The sequence below is a fragment of the Pelecanus crispus genome, chromosome 8 (assembly GCF_030463565.1).
Source record: "Pelecanus crispus isolate bPelCri1 chromosome 8, bPelCri1.pri, whole genome shotgun sequence".
Taxonomy (NCBI): Eukaryota; Metazoa; Chordata; class Aves; order Pelecaniformes; family Pelecanidae; genus Pelecanus; species Pelecanus crispus.
In genome coordinates, this window is record NC_134650.1 from 25,524,664 (window position 1) to 25,537,641 (window position 12,978).

Below are 12,978 nucleotides of genomic sequence, written 5' to 3' on the forward strand. Positions count from 1 at the left end.
ACAAAGCTAAAATGGAAAGCCAGTTCATCATGTTGGTGGCTTACGGAGGAGGATGGATGGCTTTCACACAGGAGGAGAGCATGGGAAGTCTTAATTCCCAGCGCTCATTTTTTATTTTATCTACGTGTCTACAGAAACAGATCACTCACAAGGACCCTTTACTGAACAAAGACATGGGACAGTTGGACAAACTGTTTCTGGTTTTGCTGATCTGGTTTAAGGCATTACAGTCCCAGAAGCCAAAGTCCAAAAACCTAAAACTCTTAAACTGCCTTTGCCATTCCCGTCCCTTAGCACTGGGAGTACAGATGCTGACAGGCCCTTCTGCTCCAATACAGAGCAGGTTTCTGTACACCAAATTCTACTGGTTTATCTGGCTGCACTCTAATTAAAGTCTATAAAACATTCTTGAATTTGAAAGCTTGTTCTTTTAATAGGGAGTTGCAAGCAAGCAGATTGTGAATAAGCCAAGCAGTATCTTTGAAAAGTAAGGTGAAAAAAATAATCAGTTTCATAAAACAAAACAACGGTGAGTGAAAGCTGGCACTCCCTGTAACATGTGCAATGCTGCATAGCAGGGCAAGTCAGTTATTAACCAGAGGGTGTTTCAAGTCTCCAAAGTGATTGGTCAGATTCTATCTATGCTATTTCAGAAACTGCAGCAGGGTATGCTTAAGGGTATGGTTTCACAACATTTTAGGCTGAATTAAGACCTTGCTGCTACCATAGAGAATCATCTCTCCTTCCCTCTCTGCCTGGCTGTATGTTCCTGCTGGGTTATCCTCAAAGAGCTAGTACAAATGAAATGTTATCTCTCAACAGCATGAAGGACTTGAACCAATGCAGACCACCACATGCAGGGGAGAATCATCTCCAGTGTGCACATCTCATCCGTATTAAAGACAGGGACGCCTATCTTGTCCATTTTATGAAAGTTAGGTGAAACCTAACCTGTAGCAAGCCACCTACACATTTTCATCTGGGCTCCGAAAAACTTTCTGGACTGAGGGCTAAATAATATTTAAAAAAAAAAAAAAGAAAGAAAAAAAAAAAAAGACTTTTCAGATGTTACCTTCAGGGTGCAAAGGTAAGAGCATTGCTCTGTGAGGTCTGAAGAAACCAGCCTGCCACAACCCCAACACAGCAGAAAAGCAGGGAGGTTCCTGCCAGGCCTGAAAGCTGTCCTGGCAAAGGAGGTGACAAGTGCCAGAGTTAGGGGCTTGCACAAGGGAAGAAGAGGGACTGTGCAGCTGGGGGAGGGGGGGGAGAAAGGGTCAAGTTTCTCTCCTTTGATGACAGCAAGTTAGATCAGTTCAGCTGTATCATGTAATTTCATCCTCAGATACCAAAATGCTGAGCACACATGAAAAAAAGTTGTATCTGGGGAAAGAAGTGAGCAGACATTTCAATAAAACCCACTAGTTTAAAGCAGAACATTTATTAGTGAGTGTTCTAAATGTCTTTTCAAATTTTAAAAAATAATAATAAAAAAATAATGAAGACATGTCAGGGTCACAAATGCTGGCACTTCAATAAAAATCCCACAATAATTTCAGACCTGCTGATTGAATTTCAAAGCACAGCCCACAGAAACCTTGAGTCGAACAGGGACAGGGCACCCTCCTTTTAAAAAGCAGTCTCTGTTCGTAATGCAGAGAGGGGTGGTTTAAGGGAACACTCAGGTTGCTCCATCCACACTTCCAACCTTCAGAGAAAGCTCAGCACTACCCCCACCAGCACAGAGTTGGGCTGAAGCCAAAATAAATTTGGCATAAAGCACAAATACCCTGCCTGGGAACAGGATATAGCCAAAGTGTTTGGTCTGGGGGGCGGCAGAGGGAAGGAGTTTGAGACAGAACCCAGCAACAAGATCGTTCTTCGAATTAGGGCTGACAGGGTGCCAAGGATCCCCACTGAAAGTGGGAACAAGAAAGGGACCAACTTTGGCTCCCATACCAGGCTTTGGGCTCCCAAACCACTATTTGTAGTGGATCACATACTGCCCTGCCAGCATGCCAAGCAAAAACTGATCTGTTAAAGCAGAAGTGACTTAGAAATGGTCTAAGGAGACAAACCTGGCAGGGTTTCAGGTCACAAAAAGTTAAAATTACACTTTGACATGAAGCCAAGTCAAGGCTCCAAAGTCTGTCACTTCTTTGTGAGCTCTCGTGTACTCTGTGCTGTGAAGGACCTGGTAACGGTTAAGCCTGATCCATGTTTCTCATTTCAGTTACGTGAGCAATATACTATAAAAAAAAAAATCAGACTCATTCTCCAAAAGCCAGGAAGACACTTACTGAGCTGTAATACAGAGCCATGCAGTTCATTTTACACAGATGATGGGAGATCCACCTAACTATGCCCGCAGAATCACTCTTGGCAGAATAATCTGCATGTGACCAAACAAACAACATGTTCATAGGATCAATTTTGTGCAATTCATTGATAAATAAGCACTATCTGAAGTCTCAAGTTCATTTTATGTTTTATTTCACTCAGAGACAATAATTCCACATTTACCACATACACTCTAGAAATAATGGTAGTATACAGGCACTTCCATTCAAACTGGCCACAAAATACTGCCCATGTAGCTCTTGGGCTTTAAAGTCATTTATCAGAAATGGTTTGGCTAATTTTTAGTCTCTAAAGAAAAAAAAGAAAAAGAAAAAGAAATTATGTTGGCTGTTCAATTTCAAGACAGCACACCTATGACAGTACACATCATCTCAGGTTAGTATTCAAGCATGTTTTTTATATATATATGTGTGTGTGTGTGTGTATATAACTGTGTTATAATCCCAGGAGAATCCTAGGTTAAGCATAATCCAAGCAGCAGTCTACAGGCCAAGTCTACAAGACAACTACAAACAACATCTTCTCCAAGCAGCCAAGCACTTGGTACTTGGGAAGACCCTTGATGATGGGACTTGACTCATGCTTCATCTTGCACAAGCACACAACCCACTTGGCTTGGGAGGGAGTGCAGAGAGAGGAGGAGTCTGAAAACTGAGACTTCTATACCTGTTGACACCAGATCATCTTGATCTAGACATTCCCTACCTTTTTGCAACCAAATATCACTTGAGAAAACTGGCAGTTTCCTGCCTTCCTCCTTCCCCGGTCTAATTCTGAGTGGATAAGGACTGTGACCTTAATTCTCCCCCCAATGTGTTTATGCTATAGTCGTCATAACAATTATTAAGAAATCTAGTTTGCAGTAAGATGCAAATTCTTTAAAACATGGGTGTCACTGAAACCATTCTCCCAAAAACAGAGTTATCACAGAAGTATAGAATAACTAAGGAGGGAAGGAACCTCCAGAAGTCACCTAGTCCAACCCCTGCTCAAAGGAGGTCTAATCAGATCAGGTTGGTCAAGGCCACGTCCAGCTGAGTCCTAAATATCTCCAAAGTTAGAGGTTCCACAAGCTCTCTGGGCAGGTCTGAAATTGCCAGAGAAGAACAGATGCAAGGAAGGTTGTGCCCAAGTCAGACCAACAGGTCTTAGGACTTGCCTCTGACAGTGGCCAAAAGAAGACTCTCAAGGACAATCAAACATGATCAAAGGGTACCTGGAAAAGGAAAGTCTGCCTGCAACTGTTAACTATGGTTGTGATTTATGAATGGCCCACACCCCGCACTGACATTTGTCACTAAAACAACAATGCTTACTGTTTCACTGATGAAACTGTAATTGGACTAATTAACTAATGCAATTAGCCTACAATTCCAAATTTCTTCTTTATCAATGCAAAAGGTCCTAAATGCTCCCTCCTGCATTCCAAGACCTCCATGCTTCTCTTCAGTAACTAGACAAGGCAGCTGTTCCATTGAAAAATTCAGCAGCAGATTTATAATTAAAAGAATGGGCACCAGAAAGCTGGCCTTTTTCTGCAATCATCCAAGGACCCTGGCTGTCTTAGTCTCCTTTTTGCGTTCCTGCTGGGACTCCATCTGCAGTCTTAGCAGAATTTCAGAAACATAGCTATAGAAATATACACTTCATAAATTTCTAACAGAGCTACAAAATCACATATTTTGCTAACTGAATAGTCAGGGATTTTGCTCCAATGCTGCAACATTTTCAATTGGAGGTTATAAGGAAAAAAAATGAGTGTGTTCCGCCCTCCGAATATGCAAGTCACCAGTGAAGATGAAAGCAAAATCCTCACTGAGAAGTGAATTCACACAGGTCTTAGTGAAAACCCTATGGAAGCTCTTCCTTTTGTTAGGACATTCACAAAACATTCTCCTTTGGAAATACCAAGATGCATAATAAGGGCTGAACACACATTTCAGCTTTAAAACAACTCCATCAGAAACAAATCACACCCAAGACCAAATAAAGCCCCACCACTGGGAACCAGCTGTCATTCAATCTGGCACTTGAAGAACATTTACTTTCTACCAAACACAGACAACTTCTAGTTTCAAACCCAGCTGAAAGAATTCCTGCTACAGAAGTCAGTATGTTGATCCAAATCTAGAAATTATAATTTTACCTAATAAATCGGATATTGTTAAAGAAAGATTATCAATTATTCATTTTTTTAAAAAAGCTACTTAACCAACTTAGAGGCCAACCTAAAAACAAACAGTTCAAACAAAGGAAGCAACAATATTAACTGGAAATACCACTCTATCATATTTTTCCAGTTTTTTGGTGGGAAGAGGGAGAGAAGAGAGGAGAGACAATATGACAGGCCAATTTTCCTGTAATTTTCAGATTCTTTCATGTAAATTTGTCAAGTGGGATATACGGATTAAATCTCAAATTATTTTGCTACTTATTTTTCAGACACAAAGAAGAGCTTGCATGTCTGAAAGCTCATCATCTTACCCATTACTCATTAGTTTAACATTAATTTCTATTATCTGCTAAAATCATCATGGCTACATTAACAATACTGGTAACTCAGTTTAGGATAACATTCAATAGTTTGAAACTTCCAGACATAAGACAGAGTCATGACATTTTATTAATAGAAACACACATTCACTAATTCACATACATAAATTAAAATCTTTATTCAAATGAACACTTAACACAGACTGTAAACCAAACCAAATCTTAACAGTGACTTACCAGGAAGCCTGTTCATGTTGACCCCTTGAGCAGAAAGTCCTATTCCCATGTACCTTCAAAAAGCCAAACAAAATATCAGTCAAGCACAAAATAGCAAATCCACAAGATTTCCTGCAGCAGAAATATAGTGGTAAAAAAAAAAAAAAAAAAAAAAAAAATCCGTAAATCATTTAAGGTAAAAATGTTGAAATTACCTTACTCTTTTAGTCTTCTCTTGAACCCAAGATAAAATGTCACTCTGCTTTAGTGACTGACAGCTTTCTGATATACAGCTACTCTTTAGCTGTTAATTAGTAGGGAGAGGACTGGAAAAGAATCAGCAAATAATTTTCTGGGTTTGGAGTCATCCGCTCCCTACCCCCATATCAGAAAAAAAATATTTATATAGGTGATTAACAAGAGAGTAAAAAAAAAAAAAAAAAAAAAAAAAAGAAAAGAAAAAAACCAACCCATAAGTGCAGATACAGTATATTAGAACAAATGGCCATCTAGCCTAATATACTGTCTCCAGAAATAGCTGGTAGTGGATGAACAGGGCAGAGCAAACAGTTGTATTTTCCAAGAACGTTCTTTCATTGTTCAACACATATTTTACAGAGTTTCCTAAGGAAAAGGTGGTCTTTCTGTATTTCACTCCTCAACAGATTTTCCTCCATTAATCTGATCGCTTTCTGAACCTTTGTAAGCTCTTTGAAAAGGCAACATCCTGCAGTTCCACCATTCAATTACTGTCTAAGCTAGCTTTGCTTGGTACCTGCATTTTTAGAATTGGGAGAGAGAGGAATAGCATTTCGCTGTTAACTTTCTCAAGGATTTTAAAGTCCTCATTCATACCCCACTCCCCAATGGTCTCTTCTCAAGGTTGACTACTCGCAGTCTACTCAGTTGTTCCTCTTATGGAAGCTCATCTAAACCTCTTACTACTCTTGCTACAGTTCCAGTTCTGTATCTTCTTTGAGAAGCACGGGGAAAACAGAACTGCACACATTATTCACAACACAAACACACAGTGATTATTACAAACAACAGTATAATGATGTTCTCCATTTTGGTTTCTATTCCTCCCCCTCCTGGTCTCTATTATTGCATTTATTTTTTGACTGCAGATGAGAACTGAGCTGATTTTTCCATGGAACTGGGACACAAAGAACTTATCCCCACACTGTAAGAGGCAGCTCAGAGACCATTTTTGTGTCAAGTTTGGATTGTTTAGTCTCCCTCCATGAGAATCATTTTACATCCATCAAGCCTCAACTGCACCTTTCATTTTATCATCCACAGTCAGCCCTTAATTTTACAACTCTAGTTAGCTTCATACATCAGCAAAAAATATCGTCTTACTATTTATTTCACTTCCAGGTCAGTTATTAAGGTAGTGAACATCAGAGGTGTAGTACACATCCCCACAGAAATCCACTGGTGAACATCCTCAGCTGCAGGAAGAAGAGGGGCATGATATGCACACATGGGCCATTCATTTCTCTGCCCCGTGTCCTACCTGTTAGCTAATCATCTAACTGATCATTCAACAACACAAGCTCCTTCACTTTGTCCCACATTTCCTTTACCTTCCTTGAGAATTTTTGAAACTGAACCTTGCCAGATGGCTTTTGCAAATCCATGCAGACTGATCTTTTTCTACTTCTCCATTCAACAGGACTGTAAGGCATAGCCAGCCTTCGCAAAGGCTCTTCTCCCTCACTGCAATATTTATGCACGTACTCATTTTGTTTGTTCTATTTCTGTTAATTTGCATGGTCTTTAATTCTCACAATATCCCCTGGAACCACAGAAACAGCTGCCCTGCTCAGCTGTTTTTTAACAAGCTTCCATATTTTTAGGTTACTGCACTTTGATAACAGTTACTGTTGGGCTCTTGTTCATGTAAAGGTATAAATCCCAAGAGGCTGCAACCAGTGTCCTGCTATTCTTCCACAGTTCAGTTTTCTTCCTGTGGCTTCCTTGACCACCTGCTCCATAAAACACTAGCCATGTCTAAAAATATTATTTCAGAATTTGACCCCAAAGTTACATTTCCTTAAGCTACATGGGTTAAGTCTCCTGCAGCAACTGTTCCCTGCCCTTGACTTCTCCACCTCAATCATTGTCACCACCCCAGTCAAATAGCATGGAAATGGTAATAACTGATTTTTTTTCCTCTTGTTTACACAGAAATTTTAATCCTTAGAGATCTATAAGTTTATCAGATCGTAGTCTATGATCTCTTTAATAAATAGCACCACATCTTCACAAACATGGCCAGCTTTGTCTTTCTTGTACACTTCACATCTTGGTAGCATGACCTGCCAAATTCCAAACACCTGAAACCCAGTTTTACAGTGCTTTAAATTAAGTCAGTCCCTTCTTTACAAAAAAACCACACTCTATTTCAGAAGTGCTGCAGCTTCCAGAGGATCCGGACCCCTCCTCCTCAGACCAATTCCTCAGCAACATACCAGAACTGTTCCTCCTCACCTTTCTTTCTGGTACTGGGCAAAGCACAGTACTGTGCCAAGGTGGGCATTTTGGAGACCACTACAGCAGAGGTCCTGGTTTTCAACTTCCTATCTAATAGTTAAAAGTTTACATACAGAACCTTTTCTGCTCTCCCCTGTGCCACAGGGACCACAACTATCACTTCACGTTCAGCAACTGGTACAATATTCGGATGCCTTGGGAGAGCTGTGTACTTTGTGTCTACCAGCCAAGTCATGATGCCATTCTCCCTGGAGTCACAAATCCAGTTATCTATATACCTGATCACTGAATTGCTACCCATTATATGGTCCGCCTTTTCCTTTCAGCTGGTCCCTGGCCTCTTAGGGTTATCTGCAGAGGAAAATGATACATGATCATGATATGGAGAACCTGCTGCTGGACTCATAACCTTACTTCACCCAGATCAGTGTTTTCCTGCCTGGGTTCTTCAAGTTCAAAGCTTCTTGGGGTGAACACTGGCAAAGCGGGCTATGCCAATGTAACAGCCAGCTACAACCAAGAAAGGCCAGCCCAGGTCTGTCAGCTCTCACCATGTATAAATTATGTAACTACACAAGCACCAGGAAAGTGTTAGTGTTTGATAAAGGAAATAATAAGATCACTGAACTTAGAAAAATACCCAAAAGACACTTTGGCAGCAGCCAGTTCAGGACCAGAAGATTTGAACCTCCTGATGGCATTTAGGGCAAACAGGTTTATCTTGGAAACTCTCCAGTCACAGAGGACAGATTCCAGGACATTTGGCTGGATTTCCTATTTCTCATTTAGAAGGATAAAGAGAGATTTGTGAGGGTTTCCAAAATACCTAGGATGTACATTATTATGTAGCAAATCTGATATTCTCTGCAGAAATGCTAAAGCCTGCAGCCTGTCTACGAAAAGAAGAGCTCAAGGCACTCTGCTTGTTGAGACAGGACAGTGGACACCCCAGTGCAATACAGCTTAGACACAGTGCATGCAGAAACACAAACAAATGCCCTGAGTGTATTTTGCACTGCTCCAAGTCACAGGACACAGGTGAAATGACTACTTCCTGCAGACAGTAGCCCTAAGCTTTTAGATCTGACTGGCCCCACCCTGAAGATAATCCTCCTCATCTTGCTTGGTCATGATGGAAGGAGCTCAAGGGCACCACCTTCCCTACCACAGGCTAACCAGCTCCTCCAGCACAAACAGGGATAGTTTCACCTGTGCTCAGGGAACTGTCAGCCAAAGGTCAGCTAGCATCTGCCTGGGCAAGCGCTCCTTCCAAGGAGGGATTAGAAGCTGCCAAGATACAGCCTAACAAAAGCCATCCCAAAGGTTTCTGCTGCCACATGCTGCAGACTAGCCAGGCAATGAAAGAGTGGAGTGGGAAGGATTCATAAAAAATTAAGCCCTGCATAGTCTGCAGTATGTCCTGAAGTAGAAAGCTTAATGGTGAAGACCAGCATTGCTTCAAAAGATAAATGAACTAGGCAGAGACAAGGCAAGACTTTTGGGCATTCATCCCAAAACCTAAACTTGCAAAGGACTATAAGGATGACAGAATCTGTTCTCTAGACTATCTACTCCTCAGTAACTCAGTATAAACAGAAAAAAACCCTGTTTCATCTGAGAAGGGATACCATAACTGCTAGTACCGTTGTTGCACAGAGTCCAGAGGCGAAGATTTTGTTTCCTCTTTGGCCTAGGAACTCCTTTGAAATGCACCTGGGCAAGAGATGCAAAGGACAGCATCATGGCAATTATCAGCCAAGACAACAGCAGCTAGTCACTATTCCGATCTTATATACCAGTGAAAGTGTTCAGCTTTTTATGTACAGAGATCAATTGCTGGTCTCCACTTCCCTATTATGATAGTAAATATGGCCTGCAAAACACCCCTACCCAAGGACCCTCCAGCATCAACAACTGCCATGAAAAGGACAAGGAAAGACTTCGGAGCACCATAAGCAAATTACCATTGCTGGAACGCAGAGAAGTTTTAATAAGGTCCTTCCTCAGAAGATCTTAAAGAAATTACCTTGGTATAAAAAGAAAGTTACCTCACAGCCTAGTAACCAATTTAAATGATAAAAGATCAAGGGCAAGAGAAATGCTTGCAAGAACACAGACATGATGTAAAGACATCATATTACAGGCTCAGGACAAATACCAGTGACTTGAAGAGATTTGCAAAAGCCAAGAAAAACAAGGGACAAAAGAAAGAGTGAGGGGAAGGCCACCATGATTAAACAATACAATAAAGAAGAGCTACTCCCACCAACCACATCCTATGAGTGCAGACAGCAAGTCAAGGGAAGGGATTTTCTCCTCTCTATTCAGCACCTGCGAGTATCATATTCAGTTTTGGGATCTCCAATACAAGGAAGAGTAACAAACTGGAGTGAGTGCAGCAAAAGCCAGTTAGGGGGCCCAAACCACATGATGTATGAGGAGACATGAGGGAAATGTGTTTATTCAGTCTTAAGACAAAAGACAAAGCAGGGATCTCATTGCTGTCTACAGCTACCTAATGGAAGAGTACAGGGAAGGTGAAGCCAGACTTCAGACACACACACCCCCCACACACACACCCACCACCCCTCAAAATCATGAGAAACAACAGACAAGTTGTAACAAAGAAGATTCCAGTTAGACATTACTGAAAATATTTTAACCATGATCGTGATCAAACACTGCAAGAAGGGCCCAGAAATGCCACCGCATCTTCACCCTTAGAAACAGTCAAAAACTTGACTGCATGTTGTCCTGAGGAACCTGATCTAACTTTGAAGTTGGCCCTGCTTTGAGTGGGGAGCTGAACGGGATGACCTGCAGAGACCCTTTCCAACCTAAATTATTCAACGATATCTTGACTTCAGAACAGTTTTGCTGACAGGCAGCAAGCTCTTGGCTAGCAGTCCATAAAGCAGTGGATATTGACCAAGTTGAGAAAAGACAGAACTTCCCGAGGCACATACATATACCACAAGCTAAGTCCTGGTCTGATCATACCAGCTGAACCCAGCCTTCTTCCTAGTCGTCAAGGAGAAGAGTCATCCAGGGAAGACTGGTTCCTGATCTACAGAACAACTCTGAACTCACAAACAAAACATGACATGATGACTGCTGCCTGGCACATCACCACAAGCCCTTTAGCTCTTCTGCTGAAGGGGTCCTGAACCTAGCATTCACTTGAAGAAAAGCAACAAGGAAGGTTCTGATCTGACGTAGAGATCTCAAGGATAGAAGAGACTTCAAGAGAAAGCACTATGTGATCTCATTCCTTTGGATCCCTTAAAGCCACACACACTTATCTCTTTTCTTCTCTGTAATCAAGACTTTTTAAACATCACACTCCACAGTTAATGGCCCAGCTATTTCATTCTTTAGAACTCTTGAATGAAGACTAGATAACACCTAATGATTTGTTCCTGTGTTTTCTGGATAAATAACACTGTTGTTGTATTAACCCTTCAACAAGAGCCAGATAATAATTTGAAAACAAAGATTGACACGTGTTTTATTGACAAATGACATTGTTGTTGTATTAACTCTTTGACTTGAGCCAGATACACCTTTAAAAGCAAAGACTGGCATTTGGGAGCCTCCAAACATCCCTACCTTTTCAGAGCCCTTAATAAAAAGTTCTCCTCAATCATCTCTTGGTTTTACAGACTCTGCAACTTGCTTCCCACCCCTGATGTTTTGGGAGGGAAAAATACTCTTGTAACATTTGAGACCCTGAGCCACATGTCCCTTAAGTCATTTTGGTCAACCTTATTGGTTTTCTTAAACTTAAAAGTCTGTTCTTTTCATTTTTCTCATCTAATAAAATTTCAACTTTTGGAGGGTGTATCCCTATCCTCTCTCACCCTCACATCTAATCATGTCAACTGTCAGGTCATTTTGAGTCTCTCCAATAGTTCACACACTTTTACTCTGATCCTCCAATATGATGTCTCCTTAAACAGACTCCATACCATGTGAAAGCATTTTACTTTCCTGATTGCATCTTTTTATTAACTCTTCTTAAATAAGCTTCTTCAATTTATATACGTTTGTTCTCTAGCTTTTTTGTTGTTGGATGGTGGGGTTTTTCTGATGAATACTGAATGGTAGGGTTTGGGGGCCTTTTTATAGTGCTTCTCAAAGGATGCTAAACATGAGTACTTGTGATCAGTGCTGTAGAGCAACTTAAAAACACACATTTTTTGTAAACGTTTTCTGTGCTGCTCAGAGCATGAGTCAGAAGTTACATCGTTTCTCATGAGTTCCCCGACTAGCCTCTCCGAAGCAGTCATTTATGGCATCTAAAAATTTACTCTCACACAGTCATGTGACATACACACACATTCTATGTAAGAATAAACTGAAATTTAAGGCTATGTTTACAGCCTTCCAGGCACAATATGGAAGATCTCTCCCCGTAGGTCTAGTTCTTCCTTGCCACCTTAGCATATTGGCAGATAAGACAGCATGCTTGTTAGCATGTCAATTTTCTTATTCCTACTGAGTCTGGAACCCTCTGCTGCTACAGAGTTTTCCTTGCTATGTAGCAAGGAAATGTATGTGGGTTTTACTGTTTTGATTTTTTTTTTCAACTACATGTGCAAGCAGTTGGGATCACAGTCCACAGCTAGAACTACATTCCAGGTCTATATTGCTTCAGAGGCCAGTGAGAAGTGCCACCTCTGCCAACTGTGCAAGCCTCAGGGGAGCTGTGATTCAAGGTCCCAAATTGTTTGAACACAGAATAAAGGCACAATCTAAGTGTGGTGCAATGACACCAGAGTCCTTCATCCTGACACTGGCAGGCCCAAAGACACTTAACAAAAATCTGTCAAGGAGCAGACCACTCAATTACTCTGGCGGAATGATCCCCACCACCTTCACCTGATCACATTAGCAAGCCCAAGACCTCCTGGATTTGCTGGCAGCTGCCAAATTTTGTTCAACAAGCAGGACACGCCTCTCAGCATAGGCAATGTTTATTATGTCCTGATCTATTTGGCTGAGCTGAAGGTAAAACACAGTAAAACTGCGGCCACTTTGTCTCATCTAGTGCAGTTTCATCACATGGTGGTGTCAGCTTCCTCACTTTCAGTCTCACACAGCACAGCCCCACTAGCACAGGGCCACTGGCCAACTCCATCCATCCTTACTGCCTGAGGGTGCTTGCCTGTTCCTCTGCATCTACTTCTGCTGTTGACATTAGCACACCTGGAATTTAACAGAGAGAGCAGACACCACTTCTCCACACAACCTGGGCACACAGCTTCAACAGAATCACAGCTGCAGCATTTTGATGGCTTCCCTTCTGTCCCTATCCTCATTGGGTCATCGCACTGCATTGCCACCATAAGGGTGGCAATACTGAACAAACTGTTGGAAATTACAAGAAGTAACATAATTGTTGAACTCGGA

General features: G+C 41.4%; 2 protein-coding genes across 5 annotated transcripts in view; one reads left to right on the plus strand and one right to left on the minus strand.

Moving 5' to 3' along the window:
- Positions 1-12,978, plus strand: part of RSPRY1 (ring finger and SPRY domain containing 1) — a 281,438-nt gene that overhangs the window by 152,637 nt on the left and 115,823 nt on the right. The window lies entirely within an intron of this gene.
- RANBP10 (RAN binding protein 10) overlaps positions 1-12,978 on the minus strand; it is an 81,358-nt gene that overhangs the window by 54,153 nt on the left and 14,227 nt on the right. For both annotated transcript variants that reach the window (XM_075715889.1, XM_075715890.1), the window contains one exon: positions 5,089-5,141. In XM_075715889.1, the coding sequence (XP_075572004.1) occupies positions 5,089-5,141 (53 nt within the window). The remainder of the gene's footprint in view (positions 1-5,088; positions 5,142-12,978) is intronic.